Source organism: Amblyomma maculatum, chromosome 1, assembly GCF_055883805.1.
Source record: "Amblyomma maculatum isolate TAMU_Amacu chromosome 1, ASM5588380v1, whole genome shotgun sequence".
NCBI lineage: Eukaryota > Metazoa > Arthropoda > Arachnida > Ixodida > Ixodidae > Amblyomma > Amblyomma maculatum.
Window position 1 is genome coordinate 162401712 of NC_139344.1, and position 24045 is coordinate 162425756.

General features: G+C 47.8%; 1 protein-coding gene across 2 annotated transcripts; it reads left to right on the forward strand.

Annotated features, from left to right (window-relative positions):
- Nucleotides 1-457: 457 nt before the first annotated feature.
- LOC146204773 (uncharacterized) lies at nt 458-20564 on the forward strand. Of its 2 annotated transcripts, none has more exons than XM_084589487.1 (3): nt 458-661; nt 16347-16527; nt 19028-20564. In XM_084589487.1, exons 2-3 carry the CDS (start codon nt 16394-16396, stop codon nt 19122-19124), a joined length of 231 nt encoding a protein of 76 aa, XP_084445613.1. In that variant the 5' UTR covers nt 458-661; nt 16347-16393; the 3' UTR covers nt 19125-20564. The 2 variants fall into 2 exon arrangements, with proteins under 2 accessions (XP_084445613.1, XP_084445614.1); XM_084589488.1 differs by lacking the exon at nt 458-661 and adding an exon at nt 10941-11070.
- Nucleotides 20565-24045: the final 3481 nt, after the last annotated feature.

The following is a 24045-nucleotide window of genomic DNA, read 5'->3' on the forward strand; positions in this document are numbered from 1 at the left end:
CACGTGTACACACTGCTACGTCAGCCAACAAACCTCGAGATTCGTCCACGTAATATCTGCGTTCCCCGCTGCCTCTTTCGAGCGTTGATGCACCCTCCCTTCCTGACCTTGAATCCCGACTCCGCGAACAGGTCCGGGCGCCCGTTTGTAGGTTCTGGGTGGAAGCGTCACGTCTCGACCTTCCCACGGTGGGTCTCGTGAACGGCGCGGCATGTCTGTATGCATTCGCACTTTCGCGGCATCGTGGATGGCCGCGAGTAAAAGTTAAACAAAAATAAATAAATAAAAGAGAGAGACCAGGGTCCAGTCCGTCCATCTCGAATTCGACATGCGCTCTGTTTTAAGGTTTTTTTTTTCCTCTTTTTTTTCTTTCTTTTTTTTTTTTTTTTTCGTAGCTCCCGCGAGAGCCGCGTAGGCGCACGCTCGCACAGCTCTGCGTCGGTGCTGTAGTGCGGCGTGGGTGACGTGACGTCGCGGCGACTGATAGCGCGACTAACGGTGGGTCGCGCGTCACGGAATCGTCGTGGATCCCGGGACGGTAAACAGGACGCAGTGTTGCCGCTCTGTCGGGCAACAGGCTTACGGCTAGACAGGTGTGCCGCCGCTGACTCGACGCGCACCGCCCCGTGCTCTTTGTCGCAGCAGCGTTCCCGAGAAGCAGGTGAGTCGCCTCGTCGTACGCGCGTGCTGCTCGAGTTATCGAAGCGCGTGTACAGTGTAGCGCGGTGTAAGGCTTCGCGGCCGCTTTGCTGGGCGTCACGTTGACAACTCCAGCACGTCCAAGCGCTCAGCTGCAGTGCAGCCTTGTGAAGGGAACAGTCGCTTCGTCGTTGTCGCGGTGAACGCTGCTGTGGGCGCGTTCCGGCAGGCACGATGAGAGCGCCGCCCCGAGAGTCCTGTCCATATTTACAGTAGTCCGAAGAAGCACGTATGTTTTACTGTTCTATGTAAGCCATAAAAAAGTCCAAAAAGTAGGTGTTGGGTACACGGGGACTTGATACTCGCCGAAGTTGTACTCCGTGGCGTGTGCTGAGCACGCCTTCGTAAAGTAGACGGGAGAAGGACATGCAGGACGGACGCAGCCACAATGCGTTGCAACTGCCATCACGCTCAGTGCGCGTGCGCACTATTAATGCGACGGCCATTATGTTTGTTAGACCTCGCCTGCTCGTCGACCTTGAGATACGCGCAGAGGCCTGCTGCAGTGTACTTTGTAGCAGAGTTTAACCGGTTGGTCTTCGTGATTTGTCGCTTTGCCCTGGGCAACTGTCCTTCCTTTGTTAAAAACTAGCAATTTCTAAATCTCAAGTTGAAATACCGCTTATCGCCAGAAGTTGCTCTTCATGCTGGCGCACGCCCTGTAGCACGTTTAGAACTTGGCTGTTCAGGAAAACAAATCGAAAAAAAAAAAATTAGGTATTTACTTGTACATCAACGAACTAAAGGCAGAAATCGAACAAAATTCGTGTCAAACGGTACATGTCGTAATTATAAACTAACGGATGTTAGTTATTACGCTTTTTAACTCTGATGTTCCCAACTGCTGTTGCTATTCGACGTCTGTTAAGTGCCTACCGGCATCGGTTACAGCAACGGCAACTTGGTGAAATCTGCCTTTTCCTGTCAACGCTTGGGATAAGCCACATCTGGGCCGCCTGTGGGTTGGTGTAGCATTCACAAACTCTTATATCTTTTATGATAGGTATGGCAAACAGCCCTGCATGTACAAACTGTGGGTGCGACGAGTCTATAGGCCACATTCTTTGTGAGTGCCCCATATACAGTGAGGAAAGACAGTGTCTATGCCTTGCGCTGGAGCATCTAGATGGACGCCCATTGAATGAAATTAAGATTTTAGGTCCCGGGCCACGGCGGTCGTCTGCGGTGAAGGCCTCCCAGAACCTGCTCTGCTTTATGAAAAGCACAGGCCTAATCGAAAGACTAAGTTTGCGGTTATGTTATGTGATATGACTGTTACGTGATATGACTGTGACGTGATATGTCTGTGATGTGACTGTACTAACTTCACTCATCCCTCTCTCACAACTTTTATATCCACTCACCCCTTTCCCCCTTTGCAGGGTAGCAAACCGGTTTCTTTTCCGGGTTAACCTCCCTGCCTTTCCTCCTCATCTTCCGCCTTAGCTAAAAAGTGTATCGAGGCGAATGATTGCGTTAGGCCAGATCGAATAGTCGCTCAACCTGGGTGATCAAAGAAGCGTTGCTTACGTCTTGAATCAGCGCAGGGTTCGTGACGCATCGACATTTCCCAAGCGTGGGCTGTCCATGCATCGCGAAGCCGTTCTGGTTCATCTGCTTGGGAGTACAAAGCAAATCGGGGACGTCATGTGGTTATGGTGGGAAGGCTGCTTGAGTACTGTACACGTGGCAAAAAAACGGGAATTAGACGGAAATGTGCGCAAGTTCGTAAAAGATAATTGTGATGGGCGTCGTGAAGCTAGACTAAAGACAAATAAAAAGGCGCAACGCACTTGGAAGTGCTTTGCTTTAGGCTGTGCTCTGTTGCATATATTTTAATATATAATGCTTGCTGTAAAAAAAAAAAATGCTGCGTTCGTCTGTGTGGGTTTTCTTTCTTTGCAAACTTTTGGCGCCGTTGCATTCACAGTACGAACGGTAAGTTTTGTTTCGTCGCAAGCGCCTGGCTCAGAGAGAGTCCTTGTTTCAGGCTTGTGGCATTGTCTGTTTACAGAATCGGAATACCCCAACTAGAATTTATACCCTGATAAAATCATACGGAAAAAACGTTCACGAATGACTCTAACAAATGCGAATATCTGACCGGATGTGTGTTTGACTCGACCTTCCGTGTGACATCAGACGCCTTCGCAACACTAAAACATTTCTATCGCCGACGCTGGTACGACATGTAGGGACGGACCCGCGCAGTGCTTTCACAGAAGCTTGAAACCAGTGCCTGAATGTAAGAAACTGAATAAGTGCACACAGGTGCACTTTTATTGCGTAGTAAAACTTTGTAAATGTGCATACGAGACGTACCGCACTGTAAGCCGTGCCTGCTCTTCTGACTACTATGAATACTTAACTCTCAGGCTTAATTGCTCCCCTGGTAGTCGCAATGGCATTTACTCGAAAGTTTGGGGCACCGAATGTCGATAGGCAATGTCAGCTCATTGAAGAAGGTTATAAAAACGCAGTGCAAAGTGTCGATTTAAATCAACACCCAGTCAAGTCTCGTATTCATTGTGTAATGCAATGCGGCATTTTTTTTTTTATTTTCGGGATGCATGTGCAACCGTGTGCATGACCTGAGGAGGTCTGTCTGCTGTGCGCTCGAGCTGTCGTCTGCGTATCGAAGATCACATGATTTGAAAACAGCTGCTTGGCTGGAGGTACGGTGCTCATGGCTGGGCGGGTTGAATGTAGGTTCAGCTGAGTTTGTGTCTGTTGTCACACTTTAAAGAAAGCAAAAAGAAAATGACAACGCTTTCTACAAAGATTCCACTTGAGCAAAGTTGTGGACAGATGAGCGTAATTTTTAAATGTGATTGATTTGCTAATAATCAAGGAAAGATTGGGAACCTTTTTATCTGTACTTTAGTGAATGATGCTCAAGTTTAGAGCATGTTGAGAAATACCGCTTTGTCATTTTTTTTTCGAAGTAACGTTCGCGTATGAATTCTTTGTAATTTTTGTTTTAAAAGCTGGAAATAAAGCCCACAAAGTACAGAAAATATATTGTCTTGTTACAGCGTTCTTCAGTGTCTCGATGTTGACTCCTTCAAACACGTCCTAATTGAATCAACTCGACAGCACAAAGCCGCAGCAAATTAAGTCGTTACCGGTTAGAGCAACAGTTCCGCGATGAGTGCCCGGCCCTTGGTTTTGCTAGAATGATGATGCTGCAGCATAGGTGGGACTGGTTAGAAATCGCAAATAGGCGACAGCGTGCCCGGTAGCACTCTGCTCTAGAGTCACTGGAAAAATTTGAAAATTTTCCAGTGACTCTACTCTACTGCGGTCTTCGTAATGCGCATTGTCGTTATTTAAGGCTCTGCACAGATTTGCTGAAACAATCTATAGAATCTGTAGTGCCAGCATTTTATTTACGCTGCGCAACTTTGCGAGTGTCAGAAGTTTATTTAGCGCGCCTACGACCACCATTCACTATATGTTCCACGTGTGCATTTACTTTAGCAGATATGTGCCTCTGAAGATTACTTTTTGGATAGGTGGCCACCTCTTCTTGTAGACATTTCGGGCTTGATTTTGAGATCGAAACGACTGGACGCCTGTTCTGTGTGTGTGTGTGTGTGTGTGTGTGTGTGTGTGTGTGTGTGTGTGTGTGTGTGTGTGTGTGTGTGTGTGTGTGTGTGTGTGTGTGTGTGTGTGTGTGTGTGTGTGTGTGTGTGTGTGTGTGTGTGCTTGCGCGTGCGCGGGTGTGCAAAAATAGTGAAGGCTGATAACGTGATAGTCTACATGCGGGCTTTAATGCCCTGAAGTGTTCTGCCCAGCGCTACCGACACTCGTGTGAAAATCGCCGCAGTGGATGAAATGATTTCAAAATGCGTGAATTTCTTTCCGGAAGCATATTCGGCTGTTCTCGCCTCCGGTAAGGCGTGCGTAGCTGCTGACATCGCAGGATCGTCGAGGGGACACTCTGAAAGTCTGCTCCGAGGGGCTGACGCGAGTACAACGTCCTCACGTTGACTTCCCCAGGAGAACAATGGGCCCTTGCAGCGACGACGCGCTGTGAGCGGTTCACTGCGGTCGCATTCCATGGGGCGTCGAGCGCAGCATGCCCAGAACCTCCCATCATGCGCGCTGCTGCTATTGCTCGTGCCGTCGACAGATCACTGACGCGCCCCCGGCTGCATGCTTTCTCCTGAGAATTGCCTGGAGGCGCGGGTTACATAACTTTCGCTCTGTGGGACCGAGTCAAGCTGCCGACTTGGAAATGTGTTTAGATTTAACTCTGTCAGCCGTTCGGTCAACGTTGCTTAAGCGGGAGCAGGTGCAGTGCCCTTTGCGGCGCACGCGAGCGCTGCCGCAGTATTAAGGAAAATAATTACTTAATCACGTATATGACTGAGCTGATAGGACTGCTAGAGAAGTCAGCTTATATTATGGCATTGCTCTCGCGTGTTGTTCGGCTACTAAACTGACGGAAAAAAACTGTCGGCCGGCTTGCAAACTGCGCTCAAATGGCCCTGACTGACCCCGTCCTACGCAGGGCTCGAGCACGCTTATAAAAGAACTGGCATAGCGTTACAAGGAGAGAGGGAGAGAGAGCACGGGAGCATATTTACTTTTGCAAGAGACGGAGAAGTATGCGCCCGTCGTTTACGAATATAGCTGTTTACTGACCACCGTGTCTGCTTGGATCCTTCAAGTAAACAAGCGATAAAGATTCAGTTTCCTTACACGTGCAAGGACTTTTCTCTGCTAGTTGGAGTGAGTGCGGACTGCTAAGGATTGCTGCAGCTCAGTTTGCAGTACTCAGGCTGTACGGCAGTCATCTGGCCTGTAAACCATGAACCAGGTGACACTGCTATAACGCGAAATAAGGACATGGACAGCGTCTTACATCAGCGCCCGCCATACAGTTTGTGAGGGACAGTTTTGCTATTGTGCCTGCTCAGCAGCGCTTCTTCTTTTTTTTTTTTTTCTTTGTTAAATGACATCAGAACAAAAGCGAACATTTATAACCGCGCCACTGCTTCACGACGAGCCTTAATTCGAACCAAATGTGGCCGAAGCTTCACAGCTTTGAGGAGAATATGTAATTCCCCTCACTAGTATATTTGTAAATTGGCGATTACAAGGCATGCAAATCAGCGAGCCACCCTAGAAGATTCCTTAGAAATATTTTTGAGTAATGATGCTTCGGAGCTCCATTTGACTGCATACACCATCATGCAAACCAGAGGCGTCGTTTGGGAACTATGAAACCTAATGAAATTAGTGCTGAGGTAGCAAGAAGCGTGTCACACTGCGGCCCGAACTAAATTTGTTTGCGCCGTTCGCGCTTAGAGTGTCTGATGAGAATGCGAGAAAAGCGCAGTCTTGGCAGTAGAGCGTCTGGTGGCACTATACGGGGGCAGGATGGATGATAACACGTGCATTGTTATTGGGCGCGCGGTCACGCGGAGAGGCTTTTGTGAGGAAGAAAGTCTTTCGATTTCCCTTGAAAGGTCGTTGAAGTCCATATAGCAGCCCTATTCTCCGTCCTGTTCTTGCTCCGAACCAAGGGGCTGTTTTCATGAACACGACAAAAGTGCCTCTCCAGCCACAATCAATTGTTTTCGACCTCGTCAAGCCATGAGCAGTCGCGTCTGGAAGTAAATTTGTCTTCTTAATCAACCTCCTCAAGTAAGTTCTTGCAGCCTATGTCTGCATGAGCCCAGAGGTCTTATCTCGGCTGACTTATCGTCTAAGTTATCTGGCTGTGTTCTCGTGCAGAGCTGCTGACGGTTGTCTTCAAACGTTATCTGGCGTTTCAGGACGACTGTGTGCGATTTTCGCGGTATGCGCATGACTGAGTAGAGGCTTTTTGGAGGCTGCGTTTTTTTGTTTAAAAGTGTGGCATGGAACTTAAGCAAGTTCTGTCGGTGGAGGAGAATGGTTACGTAATATGTAGCGGGGAAAAAAAAAAGGGGGGGGGGGGAGCGAATAACGCTGAGTGCGGCAGCAGCGTTTCGGAGTCTGTTTGCAAGGAGCAAGCAAGCAAGCGGTACGTGTGCGTGTGAACAGACCATTCGCGTTCGAGGCTTTGTGAGAGAGCACCCGTTCGTAAAAACCAGAGCGGCGGTTACAATTCGCATTCGGGTGCCCTTGGAAATCACTTTCGGTGCATGTTGCGAATGTTCGCTGTTCCTCAAAATCTCTGGTAGGACCATGGTTTGTTTTACATCGGCCATCTTTCGGGCTGCCTTCGGGTAGAACCTTCTTTGCTACTGAAGGGGGATTTTATCGAAGCGACGATGGAAAGCATTTGAACGTTATATGGAAGGTTATTACGGTTTGTCGCTGGAACTCTCGCTCTGTTGACGGGTTGCTTGCTGCAAATGACTGTTTATAAACTTCCACTAGTTACTAGTTGACTGAACTAGTGGAGTTGTGATAATCAGTTGTGTCAGCCTAGAAAGGATGTTATGTATTTTCCCCTTGAACGTATTCTGAACGCAGCTTACTAACTTTGCCATTTTGAGTTGTTGGTGGATTCGCTTTCCTCCCACCATCTGATCTGCTAGCCGTCCTAGTTAGCTCAGGCGGGGGTACCGATTCAAAACTCGAGCCCAGGACGAATTTTTATTAACTATACGAAGTTTCTGGACAAGCTGTACAGCTTTCCATTGTAGCTGTATGCATGCGCTTGGGTAAATGTTCGATTAATTATGCCCTTATCACTACAGTAGTACTGTTATTATAACAAGTGTCAAATTTTTTTGTAAAGAAACTTAACTTTTTTTTTTTTTCGGCTGTTAGTAGCGGCTGTGTCGCGAAAATTACTGAGACGGGGAGACAAGTTTACTTAATTTAGTAATAGTAATACTGCGGAGCCGTTTGACTCCAAGCAGGGGTGAGCAAAGATATAATAAAAAAAAGGTACAACAAAGTTACACGAGCTTCATGGAAGGGAAAGCAGATGATTTAAAAAACAAACAAGGTTTCACATGCGTGAGGCTCTCAAGTTATCAATAAACATTTCTACATTCAGGCTGTTCACTACACACATCGGCAGATTATTCCACTCTGCAATTGTTTTGACAAAAAAAAAAAAAAAAAAGAATGCTTAACTGTATTAGAGTATGCTCGCAATTCTTCTAGCATTTTTCCGTGATTAAAACGCGTACTTGCGCGCGAAACAGGAGTAATGTAATCATGGGAGTTCATTTTAATCAGATTGTTGTATATTAGGTACAAAAATTTCAACTTTGCTTCAGTGCGCCTTGCCTGAAGGGATTCTAAACCTAGGGAGTTGATCATGTCTGAAACACTATATGTGCGCTTTAATCTGTTACAGATGAAACGGGCTACGATCCTTTGCACTCTTTCTAATTTTGAAATATTTTTGGCTGTGTTAGGGTCAGATGGGCACAATTAGGGTACGTCACTGTAAAAACATTCCGTAACCGTATGCCAGAATAGCCTCTAATTAGGTTGCCATGTGTGCTTTGAGGTATAAAATGGAATATTCTTCTATTCCTTATTTGGTCCGCACATTTTCCCTATCCTGAATACGAAACAAATACTCTTGCAAGAATGATGTGAGCATTGCATCTGCCGTATGGTGATACTGAGAGCTTTGCAACGCGAGAAAATGAGCGCCGCCATTTTTGGTAGGGTGCGTTGTAATCGGGCACTTACCTTAGTTATCTGGTTAGCCCAGTTGGTACATCCAGATTTACCCCAAGTATCCATGTGTACATTTCCGGATTGAAAAGACAAAACAGGAGTGATTTGGCTCTTGTTATGAAAGATATCAGGAGCTTGGTCTGTTAAAATGCCTTCATAAAACGCTATCACTATGGCTGAAATGAAATGAAGTAAAAGGAATTAATTGGCAAGCGCCACTGGCCTCTTCATGAGATAGCAAGAAATGAGGTATATGTAGGAGCGGCACGACGGAACACTGGGATTACTGTTACTCTGTGCATTTGTGCACTGACCCCCTCTACCGAAGCAAGGCAGTATAAAAAAAATGCGAGAAAGCAGCTTCTCAAAATATTGAATTACCTTACGCAGAGTGTGTATTAATTGCAATTATGGCACTCTCCTTATTTCTTCTACGTAGCTTTCATTATTCGCACAGCACCTCCCTTCATTCCTTTCTACGGAGAACAGGTTATGGACAGTTCCTGGTAACACTTTATCAGCAGCTTTTGCCATAAATTGGTACAGTTTTTTTTTTTAATTTACAATATGGGTCATACGCATTTATTTCTGAAGAACTGTGCCAGTGGATGTGTTGAACAAATTGGCAAATGCGGAGGCTGGGAAGGGGTGGTAGAGAAAGGCAAGTAAAAGTTGTACCGTGAATCGCTGGGATGTGCACAAGCATAATTACTTTTGTGTTTACTGCCCTGCCGCGAGCGCAATTGATAGGACGCTCGACTGCTGTGACCAAGGATGCGGGATCTAATCCGGGTTGCTGCGGCCGCTTTTCGGTGAAGACGAAAAGCAAAGCGCCCATGTGCTGTGCGATGTCAGTACACGTTAAAGATCTCCAGGTGGTCGAAATTTCTGGAGCCCTCCACTATGGCGTCTCTCATAGCCTGAGTACCTTTGGGACGTTAAACCCCACAAACCAAACCAAACTAGCAAAGCGCCCGTGTGCTGTGCGATGTCAGTGCACGTTAAAGATCCCCAGGTGGCCCCCCCAGGTGGCCAAAATTTTCGGAGCCCTCCACTACGGCGTCCCTCATAGCCTGAGTAGTTTTGGGACGTTAGACCTCACAAACCAAACCAAACTAGCAAAGCGCCCGTGTGCTGTGCGATGTCAGTGTACGTTAAAGAACTCCAGGTAGTCAAAATTTTCGCAGCCCTCGGAATCTCCCATAACCAGAGTTGCTTTGGGATGTTAAACCTTATAAACCAAACTTTTGTTTTTACTGCCTCGTTTTTGCCAGCTCTGTAAACTCGTTGTCTGCAACCACGATTGGGATGTTTCATGTTATGGTGTCGCTAAAAAAGTCGGAAATGCAAGTTTGAAGGGAAGTCAGCAAAATCTGCACACGGTTTATGTGTATCATAAATGTTTCCAGCGACTGCATGCCTGCAATATTAGTCTGCCGTTGTAAATGTTCTCACAACGTTGACGTTTCGATACGCCCATAATTACGGCCTTGACACATGTTTAATGCCACATTTGACTGCGCTTGCCTATAAATCTGGCGGCGGCCAAACTGCGACTCAAAAGGTAGGCATAGCAGGCTAATATCGCAGGCATGCACTTCGGTTGCATCCCTTGCGAATGCCAAGAAGTGTGACGCAGCGTAGCTTAGAGATGTGAGCGACCCAGAGCTCTCAAGCAGTGTCAGGAGGAGCAAAACAGTAAATTTTAGCGCAGGTAACGGTTTTTGTTGGTATTCCTTGTACTCAAGCGCTGCCAAATAGCTACACGAATGTAAAAAACACGAGCACAGTGCCCGCAGCATAACAACATTGATAAGATGTCACGATATTTGTAGCGTAGCTCTACGCTCCGGCTCTCTAGATAAACGTGGCCACCTCTGCACGGTTCCCGCGCTGAGCTGCAGGATTCGTGCACATCGTCCGGCAGCAACGCGCTATAAAGGGTCGCACCTGCCCTCGACAAAACCTTGCCCTCCCTTTATGTCTAGTTTAAGGGGCTTTCGCGCTGTGGTTTCGCGCCTCTACATCCATCTCAAAATCGAAACCTTGGGCAACCATGAGCAGCTCTTCGCGGCTATGAACAGCAACGGTCGCTACCGCCGGCTTCGGCACCATTTAATCTGAAGAAAGCAAGAAATAAGCACACTAGAGGTCTGTGCACTGTCTGGCCGCGGTCATAAACTCTAGCACCCTCGTCCGCGTAGAAGGTGCCTCTGTCCCGCCAAAGTGACGTTTCCCCTCGAAGCAGCTGTATACCTTGCCCGAACCGGAATGTCCCAGTTTTCCCGGTGGGCGCACTTGGCTGGCGCAGCAGCTCTTTGAAGCGACCGAGTGGCCATGGCCGACGCTGAATGGGATATTCGCAGAAGATACGCGGTGGAGGCGATTTCGAGGCGTAGGCGAGCGGACTGCGAGAGCGCGCAACACGACGTGCTCGCGCGGCAGCCTCGCGGCACGCCGGCCCCGATGGCGCCGTGCAACCCACGCCCGCGGGCGCCATCCGTTCTATTTCCAAACGGGGTCTCCAGCCGGCATGCGAGCCAAGGCGTCTGTCCCGGGGAGGAAAAACACAACTAAGCAACGGCGACTCCGTCACACGTGAGTCAGCGCGAGGCTGTCCTATAGCCGCGCAGCGCCAGCCCGCGTGACGCCTCGCACCGGTGCGGCCCACTTCACAGCGCTCCTTGCGGCTGCACCACGGGAGGATAACTTTCGCCTTCTTCGCCAGCAGTGAGTACCGTTCCTTGGATTACCGGCCGCAAATAGAGTGACGAACCAGCTGCTTGCATGTGAAGCGGCACGCTTATGGGGATGTTCCTCGAACTTACAAGGCCCGATGTACTCTGGGAAGGCTGCGTACGCGACAAAATTGAGCCGTTTATGCGCGATAGCTGCTTGCGTCAGTTTCATCCTACTACCTTCGGTTAATCTTCTTGTAGTCTGAAGACGTCCGGTTAACGTTGAGAAGTTTTGCTACTTTAGTCATGAGCGCGGCTCGGGGACATCGTTAAAACTACATAACTGTCCTTGCAGACGCATCCCGTACGCAACGAGCGACGGAAAGCTGACGTGGATGTTTTCCTCAAAACAAAAAAAGGCGGTCAGATCCACTTCGCGATCAGTGCATCTCAGCTAGGCCACTAAAAGCCGCAAAACACTTCGTATTCATTGTCCTGCTTAGATTTCGCTGATTACAATTCTAGTTGTTCAAATGTTGCTGCAAACGAAGTACCGTATCGCCAGCGAGTGTCCCACCCCCGAGTTATGTTTTGAAGTTTTCCGTTGGTTGGGTATTGTGCTTGAGAAATGACCCTTCGCTTGCGCGCACTCGGAGAGGAGTATGAGATCTTCGGTGTACGCTTGTGAACGCAAATGCATCCATCACCCGTTCCTCGTTCTATGCATGAGCAATTTGTGATTATGTCGTCCATCCTAGGAGCGCACGTAGCTGACCGACGGGTTTTTCTGACCTTCAAGGGCCGCGATGGCAAGCTGACCGCAGCTTTCCCTTTCCATGGCGGCGATGCGCATTTAAAAGCGAGAAACGACATATTTGAGAGCACGTCAGCCAAAGCAGGGAAAGAATATCGTACCGAAGGCAAGACTGGGGTAAACATATTTACATGAACGCGCCACAGTGGCATGCTTATAGTGGTCATAGCTTAGGATATACAAGACATAAAATTGTTTTCAGTCGTTTTGCGGTAATTTCTAAATTGGATATATGGAAGGTAGAATCTTAAGTGGCCTGTACAATAGATGCCGCCTGGTGGCATCTAACGTGCAGGTTGCCGCTTGGAATGACGTGGACCGAATACGTTTTTTTTTTTTTTTTTTTTTTTTTCTGTCTTGCCTGGTTAATAGGGCTGCGCAACCTTTGTCCCCGTCACCAGCGCTGTCATCAATGTAACGAATGAAGCTTTTTGTGACGAGGAACGTATAGCAGTGGGACATCGGTTGGAAACGCAGTCTTGGAAACTGGTTGGAAACTACTGGATGCACTACTTTTTGCCATAACTAAACATGCATGAGCACTTTACACGTGTCACTGATTCGCGACTGCTGATGACCTCTTTCCTCGACGGATCATCGATCTTTTGAGTGAACAAAATCTACCTTGTGCGGTAAAGCCCATTGAACCCCACTCCCCCACCCTCTACTTTTTTTTTTTTAATACTAAATTTGGCGCCGCAATTCTATACCTTAAAGTACTTCATCCCAGTGAAGCCGAGCACCATGCAAGCCAGAGGCAAGCCTGTGCTAACAATGTACCCGGAAGCATCGGTGATTGAACCGTATAATGTACACGGTAGTTAGTCAGTTTCGGATGTTGCGGTGATGCTTTTCCGGCCTTGTTTACGGCTGCTTATGCAAGGAACGTAATGCCCATGAAATCCATGTCTCGCTGCCGGTATACTTCTGTCGCTTCCTTCTGCTCGGTTCTGTAGAGTACAGGGCTGATTTTTCTGAATAGTCACAGATTTTCCCGGCATTATTCGAGGAAGTGATTTAAAGAAAAGATGAGCGGGCGTAGGCGAGAAAATGTGTGGGTAATTCTAGCAGCCGCTAGCACGATCGAAACCAGAATGAATGGGCTGATAGAAGGGGCGGAGGGGATTTGTGCACTTCTGCATTCGCTTGCCTGAAACATCGCTCATGCATGGCTTAATTAGCTCGTAATTCTCGAAATGACAAAAACAGGTACAAGTGTGCACAGCGTACACTGCATAGCTGTTAATGTTTGCGAAGCCCTATACTGTGACGCATGGATTCACTGACTCCTCCTGCAGCCTCCACTGCTTGCCTCGTGTGTGTCTGCGCTAACTTTTTTTTCGATTTCCTATTAGCTGAACGCACTGCACTCCAAATGGAATTCTCATCCGGGGAACATTCCCTGGAAGTTCGCCAGCGCGTGGGAACGGCGTGTTATCTTTAGCTCGTATTGACCAAGTTCTTGTAGCGCGCTGTTTTTCCCCTAGGAAGAGAGAATATGCATAGGGCATGAAACAATCAAGTCGCGTTCTCTCCTACGTGGCATTGGTCCGGTGGGTGCTAAGGCTTTCGGCACGAAATGCTCGTGGCGCCCTTGCACACATGTGCGATAGACAGTGCATTTTTTTTAAATTTTTTTGCTCGGGCAGTGAAGCGCGGAGGCGCTTTGCATAAAAGGCGGTTTCCTGAGGCTCATGATGGCTTCCTTGCGGTCGTGTTTCTGGCACCGTCGGTGTTTCTCCGACGCAGACAGCTCGGAAAGGTCACGTCGGCTCCTTTCCTGAAGGCTTGCCTTCGGTTCTGCGTTGGAGCCCGCCTGCTCAATGAAAATTCGCTACCACTGTGTTGCAAAACGTGCACCCACCGTTCCTTTAGTCCCACTCCTTTCTACGGGGCTACTCTATGTCGGCTATCTCGGGGTGGCTATGTAGAAGTGAAGGTGTATAGAGACTTATCCGGGAGACTTCCCTATTGTTTATAAGGGCCGCTTTGAGGACTATTGTTTTCGGAGACTACCTACAATTGTACTCGGGTGTACGCTGCTCGGAGATCGCGGAAATCTGTCATATCCACGGACCGAATATCGTACGAGTCTTTAAGATTCCCAATCAATTTAATTGTTTTGAACCTTGATGCTATGTGGCTGGCAAATAGCGGTTTGAGTCGCCAACGCTGAGCAGAAAACAGAATGAATAGAAGAAAGTCTTTACAATATGCGGTCTGGTTATGCTGTCCATTCGCTTGCTTCATGCAGCGTTTAGGACGCAACTCCTACACCTTAACATGCGGATTTTCTTTTCAAAGCAACCGATATAGAATGCTTCCAGATATGCACCAGAGTTTCCGCGTTCCAGGAACCTTCTGCTTCTGAAGTCTGAGTACGCGCTGCGAAATTGAGCTGTGATGGGGCAACACAGGTGCATGGCTTGCGATTGTGGGTACAACTACATTTGCATCTGTTTTTACAGTGAGGTATTGAATGTAGGAGTGCCCGTAAAAATATTTGTGCGATAGTCGATCTTTTGCGTTGTACTTATGCGTGTGCGTGGGGACGTTCGTATGAATGCGTTTACTTTCGGATATGATTGCTAACAGATTCTGCATTTTCATATACGCTAGATCTCCTGTAATTTCCTGCTCTCCTTTCCTCTCGGCCATCTCCGTATCTTTCCCGTTCATATTCCTTTAGCCGCTGTTCATTTACCCAAACAACATGTGGAAGTTTCTGAAGGCAGTACGCCTCTTTTGTTTTACATCTTTATTATGTTATACTTATTTCATGAGAACAACCTCATCGTCACCATCGGGACGCAGCCATCGCAGCCGTGTTTTCCTTAGTGCTTCAGGTAGAAGTCAGCCAAAAAAATAAAAAAAAAGTGTGAGGTAATTTTAGCCTTCGACGTCGCCTAGGCGCACAGCTGCTGTTTTCCTTCTCCGCCGTTAATCTCCATAAACCTTTCATACCGCAGTGCGCTCGTCGAATGCCACAGCTGGGCGCAGCAATGGCAACCGCGCTGAAGCCCCGAACCGCGCCGCGCCCTGCGCCGTTGCTGTGCCGTGTTCGTCGCGCGGATGCCCGTCGTAGGCCGCGGCGCGCATGCGTGTTGTTGGCGGGAATGCAGCGCGGCCGGCTCACTTCCGGCGTGTGGTGCATACGTAGCTGCTGCTTGGAGCGCACGCGACCGTGACGGGGCGGCCCATTGTTTTGCAGCAACCACGGGCTGCAGCAACGCAAAAAGAGGCGAATCTCTATAGAAGCACACTGTTCTCGCGAGCCGTGGTATACGAATGCATATCCCTGCACATTAACTGAAAAATCGTGTCTTAATCTGCGTCCTTAAATTGTTTAATTTTTTTCCCAATCAAACGTGTGATATTTGAGCTACATTGGTCTATTTTCATCTAAGGAAGACAACTACTGTAGCGTGCTGGTCACTTCCAGATGTATGTACTACATGTAGCGCCGACACGAAAGGGAACACATAACGACAACTGAACCAATGGTTTCCTTGTAGGCATGAACGACCACCGCACACTTAAATTTATTCCCGTTACCAAGTGCGCTTTTTCTGGTCTTGTAACAAGCACAATGCATTCGCAACTTTAGTACAGAATATTATACAAAATTCGTTCCTTCCTGCGAACGGACTTTCCCGGTTAGCAATATCTAAGTCAAAAAAAAAAAAAAAAAAAATAAAAAAATAAAATAAAATAAAAATATTGTCTCATCATTTTTGTTTAGTTGTAGTAATAAGGTCCAAATTAACATTGAGTAATGAAAAACTATTGGAAACCCCTTTTCATAGTTAGAAGGAAGCAACAAGACACCGTAGAAGAATAATTAAACCTTGAGTGTGTAACTGAACCATCGCCTCTCCTTCCATTCAGTAATAGCTAGCCAATTTGCATACAAATATAGTAGCTCTACTAAATATATCCACAGTCCATCTTTAAAGAAGCAGTAGTAAAATAAACAAATGGGAAAGCAACCTAGATATATAAAAAAAAAAAGAGGGTGAAGGTGTACAAGGAAAATGAAAAAAATTTTTATCGCTGTCTTCAAACAATTTCACAGCTTTAATGTACGCCTCCCCCCATTTCTCTTTTTTGCTTTCTTTGTTGTTGTCCTTCTTTGTTTTCTGCATGAAACATTTCCTTTTTTGCCCATATTTTATTTTATATTGGTTTAAGCCCGTTATGCATTTGGTGGTGCGGGCTGGGTAACGTGATGTTTTTTTTTTTTTTTTAACTGTCCATAATAACTTCAGTGTCGGAGCTGCCTCACAGGTGTGCAAAGTATAATGAGCGAAGGGAGGTTCGCAGAGGGTGCGCACTGGCGGCCATAACCTCTGCCTTTGTGTTGGTTCCGGAAAAACCGAACAAAGTGCAGATGTGCGCAGAATCATGACCTTAACGTGTTCGCGCATTCTTTTGTTTTCTGAGCAGGTGAAGAGAGATGTGTGCGAACAGATAGAGGTGACCCGACGCTGAATGTGTTTTGGATACACTTGCAGGAAGACAATACAACCAGTGAGTGAGCCGTGCCTTTTGCAGCCTGGTCATGAGCTACCCGCAGCAGAACCCGTACTACCCGCCGCCTCAGCCAGGCTTTCAGCCGCCACCGCAGGGTTACTACCCGCCCCCTCAGCAGCCGGCACCCTACTACCCACCGCCGCAGCCTCAGGCCACCACCGTGTGAGTATTGCTCTGCGAACACCCCTCTCCTTCGCTTTGGGTGGGCGACAACTGGACACCGAGAGAGGGCGACAGCGAGCTTACGAAGAAAATTACTCGCGACTTTTCCTGCACCAGACAATCGCACTCTTTGTTCTAACTTCTGTTTTCTTCGCGGTAAACTCAGGGAATTTATAAAAATGCATGCTTACGTTATTACGTGGTGAGCTAGTCCTGCCCATGACTTCCTGAGCTGCGCTGACAACAGGTCTGCCACTGTAATCTATTGTCAAAAGGTTAAGAGCCCAGAGAGGTTTGCTTCTGTGTCGTAAAATGATGCTCACTATGCATTGCCAGAGTTCCAAATCTTTTGAAGGTAAAATGAATTTTGGTCTAAATCCTCCGAAAGTTCATTTTTACCGACTTTGCGAGAGCCCCTATACTTGCACTCTACTTTTGGCAAATGTTGCGGAGCGATATTGATGCCCAGGGGCAAAGTTATGTAGGGCCAACAGCTTTCGTCTTGAGCCCTTTATGGACGAAGCGTCGGACGGTGGTGATATCGGCCGTATTCCATAACATACCATTTTCCATTTTGGATCCATCTGGTCCCCTAGAAATCGTCAGGTGGCGAATCCGCTTCTTTCAAGTGTCCGGGTTAAGGGGCCGGACAATTCGGCTATTAGCGACCGCATCTCAGCGTTGGCCGCATGACCGCAGAGAAAGAGATTGGCATGACGCAGTCGGTGGTCGGGCGCCACGCGCGGCGAGTAGCGATGGCTACCCCCTGTCGCGGGGCCCGCAGTCTTGTGATTTCTGTGTCTGAACGCTCGCTGCTTTCGTCAGATGTTGCCGTCATGCTGACGTGCGGCCAAATGCAATAGAAAATGAAAGCTTATAGAATACGGCCCCAGTTCCCGTAGTCTTGTCACATACCTCGTTTCGAGTGCGGCAGCAGCAGCCACCGGGCTGTGTCTAATCTGCGTCTTGACGACGGTGAATAGCGCCAGTGAATAGCACATGACACGTTTGCACACGAGTGGCGTCTGCTCGTGGGTGTGGCTGTATGTGCTCTTCAGTCGCACAGTTCCGGTTTCACGCTATCGGAGAGCAAGAATTGGTTGAACCACAGGATGGACGAAATTCGGATTGTTCAAAATTTAAAGACTGTTATCGTTATTACCACTGGCCATCAATGATCATTACATAGACCATCACAAATAGGCGGCTGGGTGTAAAAGCCTGAAAGTTGACGACAGTATTTTCTCACTTCTGAATTGAACTTCGACTTTGGAGGTAAAAAATACATTTTTTTTCCTCTCAATAATAGACGCAACCTTTTATTTTGGCCCGCAGTATGATGTAGCTGTAGTGAGTGCTGACAGGCGCCCTTTTTTTGAATGCAGAAAAAGTTATACAGTAATATATATTAAAGCTCAGTTTCTCATGCTAGGACTACTATGTCTCACCATGTGGCACAGACAGAGAACGTTGCATGGGGAATCCTGGAAGCGACAGAAACCTCCCCCGGTTTCTCTGTTCGGGTTGCCAAGCAAAGATGATGGCAACTTGTTGCGTGGACTTCGTGCTGAATGCTTTGAGTTATGCAAGAAAGGCCCTAGTTCTCTAGTTGTGCTCCCTTTTCATTAATTATATACGGCTAAGCGATGCATACATGCCGATTTGAAATAAATGTTTTTAACTATGCTCTGGAGCATAGCTAGGAACTCAGTGAGAGTACTTTATATGAGGTTATTTGCTAGCAACAATGTTTGCGAGCTGTCACCTTTGTGACATTGCACTGAGGCCAATGTGCTGCGGACCGCATGTTGAACAGAAAACATAAAAGTTCTAAACTGCAAATGATAGTACTCTTTTTAGCAGATAACATCAGAGGTCATCAAATGACATGTTCGCAAGCGAACACGTGCCCATCATATGTTCTGCCCTCCCAAAGAAACTCCTAAACCCACCCACGGCCGGTCTCGACGCGCACGCGTCGACACCGGCCGTGACCCACCTTCGATGACTGGAAGGCGTGCTGCAAGAAATGCAGGAGCATCGTACGCTGTAGCGTAAGGAGGATCAAATGGTTCACCTTATGTTCAACTTAACCGAGCCTGTGCCCGCAGCTTGGCTTCCATTCGGTGACGTCGCCAGTGCCGAAAAGACCGCACATTAAACCACGTGCTGCACAACTTCGGTCACAAGTTTTTCTTGTGCAACATTGCGAAACGATTAAGTGAACCTTGCTTACCCTTAGGTCAGCGTTCGTGACTTTCTTACACAGGTGGTCTCGCAGCATTTACCGCCTCAATAGAAGTAACGCGTGTTACATCTAAGGCTTATCATATATGTCGAAAGGCGTTGCCATTTTTTATTCTTGCTCCGCCTTGACTAAAGTCGGTGAGCTGAAGAGGTTCGCGAAAAGAATCCAATGACCTTGACCAGCCTGCTGGAAACGCTGAATGCGGTGAAGAAAAATCCTAACAGACCAAATACCGCTTCCCATTCTCTCCAGGGTCGTGCACGAAAAGAAAAAGGACGACGACTGCTGGAAGAACTGCTGCCTGTGCACACTCTGCATGGCACTGTGCTGTTGGTGCTGCAGTGACTGAGACGGGGGACTGCGAGCGGACTGTGGTCTCGTCGCCACGGCCGGCTCCCTCTTTGCCCCCTTTCCCCGAGATATGACGTCGAAGCTGCCACGTTTGCTCCCAGTCGCCCATACGCGCGAGTCTCCGGAATGCTGACAGGATGGAACGCAGTGCGGTGGCGTCATTCATGTGTGGGTATCGCGTCTTCTAGTACAGTTTGTCCGACAGGACTGGGTTCGAACTAGCTCGCTTCCAGGGCTTCTGTCTACGTTCCGCCTGCCGACGAGCACCGATGACGACATCTTTCGACTATTATTATGTCATATAGAGATGCTGTGAGTGCTTACATTCATAAGTGCCTAAGGGCTGTTAGATGCTCAAGCACACCGTGAGCGAGCCTTGTTAACCTGAAAATTATTCGGATGCGCTTTCCGGCCAATACCGTCCAGATGTTTGTAAAAGGAAAAGCCTTTGAATAGAACTTGATGGCTGAAATTATTGAATCTTAATTGGCATAGCATGTAGCGTTGGCGTCCTTATGTTTTTTTTTCTTTCTTTTTATCTTGTATATATACCAGCGTATTTGCAAACATTTAAAAACGGCGGCTACTTTTATGTCAGTACTACTATGGGACTTTCGTGCTTACAGATATATATGCCGTTATGCTGCTTTTGCACGTTACCTGGCATGGAATTCTTTACGTTCTTGTGACCCAATAGTTTGCTCCTAGGTATTAACGACCATCGAGCGCAGTGTTTTCATGTGGCCTGCACTCAGCGGTACTGTACATTTAGCCGCAGATTGCGTCGTCAGTTGCTATTCCGAAGCGCCCCTCTCCCGCAGTTTCAGCCAATGAAATGCATGAGCTGTTCCTGCATGGTTGTGTTTTGAGTGCACTGCCAAGGAAACGTCGTAGATATGAATCTAGATGACAGCAATGCCTGTGAAGTCATTAATTATGTAACGAATGCATATTGCAGTGACAAAGTTGTATTCCGTTGGTATTTGCTGAGTCGAGCGATTCTGTACATAATTTACAGAAAGACAGCTGTGGCGTCGTTAGACATTCCAGCGCTAGCAGCACGATGTTAGGTGTAGCTCCCAGTGTTATTATCGCGCATCGATATCATGTCGTTTGCTGTGAAGGGCAGAAAATAAGGCAAAATGCATGATCAAGAATATTACGACCTGCTGAATTGTTTCACGAGACGTAGTCCTGGAAAGGTGCGCGCACCCTATTAAAATAAACGGTGGTAAATATGCGTGCGCTTTGAAGCGCACGGCAAATTTAAAGCAATTGTGTTCAAAGTGTTGAAGGAACAGAAAGTGGAAAATGCAACGTAAGAGAAAATCGACTACAAAGATTGAAATTTAATAATGTGTAGTCACCATGTATCTTCCCACTGTTATTTTTTATGAAAATTGATAATAAAACCAGGAATTCTGGTAGTTGTGATGAATTTGTGGAAGCTTGCCTAGTGCGTGTTCTGGTCTGGAATACGTATCACGCATAGTGCAGCTATGGTTTGCCTTTCTGGCCGCAGAGGTTCATTTGATTGAAGCATACTGGCCAAACTGGACATGTATGCAGCTGACGAGGAACCATGCAATTCCGCTGTGGTAATCTGCACACATATTTGAATCTCCACTCTGTAAGGCCTAGAAGTTTAGAATGTCGAAGGGGGCATACAAAGGTATTTCAAAAGCTTTGAGGATGAGGATACGAAAAAAAAAAAAAAAAAGCGGTGATCGGCTGCGGCATAGCGCGTGTTGGTGGTTGGAAGGAGACGGCGTAAAAGACTCGTAACGACGTCTCGCGGCTTTATACTTCAGCGGGTGAGCGGACGCCTTTGAGACAAGTGTGATTTGCTTTCGGGCGCGTGTATTAATAAAACGCTTGTTGAAGCCGCCGCTTCACTCTCATATTTACGGTTTTCACGAAATCTCTGCCACTCCACGGGGGTCGCCGCGAATTGATCCCCGAAGGATCGTGCACGCGAGACCACGTTGTTTGCTGCGTACTTAGCCTGATCGCAGGTTAAAACGGATGTCAACTGGCTTGCACTCGTCTCCTGGGCAGTAGCAATATATAGCCCCGTCGGCCGTGGCCAACAGCCAACGCGCAGGCTAATTACGAGTTCTTATAATTTTGAAACAGTTCATTTGGCCACAGAAATTCTGAAGCCCGCTTCTGCTTCCTACACTAGTAAAAAAAAAATTAATGAAGGGCCTATCGACTGTATGTATGGTGTCGATTGGCAGCCTAAATATTTTTTGCAAGGACTTTCAGTGCCGGCAATTGATGAGGCGGAGTACAGGGAGCTAGACTTTATTGCGACAAAGCGAGTAACGGCATCGACACACAAAGGCCGCGGCGCACACGCTGGGTACCATCCGGGTTCTTGCTGTTAGAAAGTGTGAACTGGGGTAGGATATAGGAACGACAGCACAAACAAGAACAATATGACATGCCAATAAATCGGTGTTTATTGACGTCTTAAAATTCGTGCTGCTTCTGTCACTCCGGCTTGAACGTAATACACTCAATAGTATACCTATGCAGTACTGTTTGTACTAGCCCGCCTGCTCGCCTTATGGAACACTGATGAGTTTTTAAAATACTCCTTTAATTACACGTTAGACGCTTAAAACAAATTATTTTTAATGTGCTAGCTCTAGATGACCCATTCACCGATTTCGTCAATATTTTTCTTCCTATTTCTACTTCTCCCATGCCAAAACTTATCACCTGCATGGTTCTGAACATTTGACCTTGAACTCTCGCTGTGCAGCAAACATCGTCGTAGTCATCAAGTTCCAACTGCAACACACTCGCGCTTTGCGGTGAACATCGCCGTCTTCATGAAGTTTCATCTTCGCCGCTGCTTAATTTAACAAGGTAAATACGCCGTACACATACGTCTTATGGACGAGCGCGTGCGCGGTCCGTGAGAGTATCGTCGGGTGAATCCACCAGAGGGCGTGACAAAGAGGTAGCGTGACGTAGAGGAAGCCACTCTCGCTAAAGACAAACCCCAGCCGTGCCAGACAGGCTGCCGAGACCGTCGAACAACGAGAAGTGAGACTAGCCCTTTGCTGAAAAATTTACCTAGGGTGGAAGCGAACCAGTGAGTGAGTGAGTGAGTGAAAAGGTTTGTTTTTTGAAATTGGGGATTACATGCTGTGGGACTGGGATCTTCAGTCCAGGGCCCCAATAGCCCTCGCAGTTGCTTAAGCCCGGCGAACGAGCAAAAGCTGGTCCTCCAGGTCGGGTGCGCTAAGGGCGTTCTCACAGTCCGCCTCACTTATATGAGTATACGAGGGGCCGCTTGAATAGCTTGACAGACCCAGACAGTATTTCACAGAATTACTAGAGACCCATAGAGTGGACGTTCAGGACGATATAATGTCGGATGAATACGGTAGGGACGAGAGGGACAGAAGAAATTGAGTTTGGAGCATTCGGAGAGAGACCAACTCGGCATACTAGAGGCGGCGGTGAGATGGCGAGAAGGCGCAGTGTGTTGCGCGGCAATAAAGAATCTTCCGGTACACATGGAGTACAGGGTTAAAAGCTGCCGGAAGAGGGCTGGGCAAATCCGGCGGCGAATCAGCTCGGTAGGCAAGAGGGCGAGCCCAGGCATGTGCCTGTTGAATGCCGTCGAGAGCGTCGTGTCGAGGGGTGCAGAATAGCATAGTCGGTGGAGCGGGAGTAGGTAAATATCGTACAGCAGCGGCGGTGTGGTCTACGCCTAGGTCGCGGCATCCCTGACATGCGGATTCTGAGTCGGTGAAAACAAAACGATGTGGAGGGACCTGGGTAGTGGGAGCCCGAGTGATGGCCAACTCTTCTTCCGACTGAGCGTTCTTAGTACGTAACGAGGCCGCAGTGAGATAGCGACCCGTGTGGTCGACCACGACTGCTGTGAAGACATCTGTGTCCACGTAAAGGGCGGACGTGGGCGAGCCATAGCGGTGGCGGAGATAGTCTCCCCGGGCAGTACGACGGGAAATGTGGAAAGTGGGTTGCATATGACGTGGGATAGGGGGCACCTTACAAAAAGTCTAGAGTGACCGAGGAAGCGAATTTGATGTTCGGGAAAGAACAGATGGTGGACGAATGTCGCAGTGGATCAGGACGGCCCGACCAGATAGGGACAAGGTAAGGCGTTGTAGTTGTGCGAGGGTGTGGGCTTATTTATTTATGGCGCTGAGTTTGCCACACGGCATAAAAGGTGGTGGTGGAGTCACAGAAATGTGTGGAGTGCAGACATGTGCAAGAAGTCTCATAAACTGCGTACATAAGTGTTGTTCGTTATCCATAAGTGGAAATTAGTCATCATTCGGTGAAAGTCCAGCTTTTTGTAGAATGGTGTTGCGCATATGCGAAGTTCCCGGGCATGTCCATATTAGATGCCGGACATTGGTGTCGCAAGCGGGTTCTTCGCAGTGTGGGCATTTGTCGGGAACTGGAATTTTAGTACTTTGCAACTGGTGTCGAACGGCGGGTGTAAGGTCCACTCCGACTCTCAGTCGTCTCAGAGATACCTGAGACACCGGGGAATTAGAGCACGTGTACGCTGCCTAAGGCATGCTGACCATGTCAAATGGGTCAGAAGTGGATCCGGAGGCAAGGAATCGTGAGTAGGTTGTGACACATCTGCATGTGGAAGCAAGTCTGCTATAATGGTAATCAAATGTGTTGTTTTCAACCCCGGGAATGATTATAGTCACTGGGTAACTGTGACAAGCAGCATGTATAATCTGTGCGACCCTAAGAGTTCCGTGGACATTCTTTAAATGCTTTAGTGCTTCTTTGGAGGAGGAGGAAGATGAGGAGGAAAGGCAGGGAGGTTAACCAGCAAAAGCAACCGGTTTGCTACCCTGCACTGGGGGAAGGGGATGAGTGGATATAAAAGTTGTGAGAGAGGGATAGCTGAA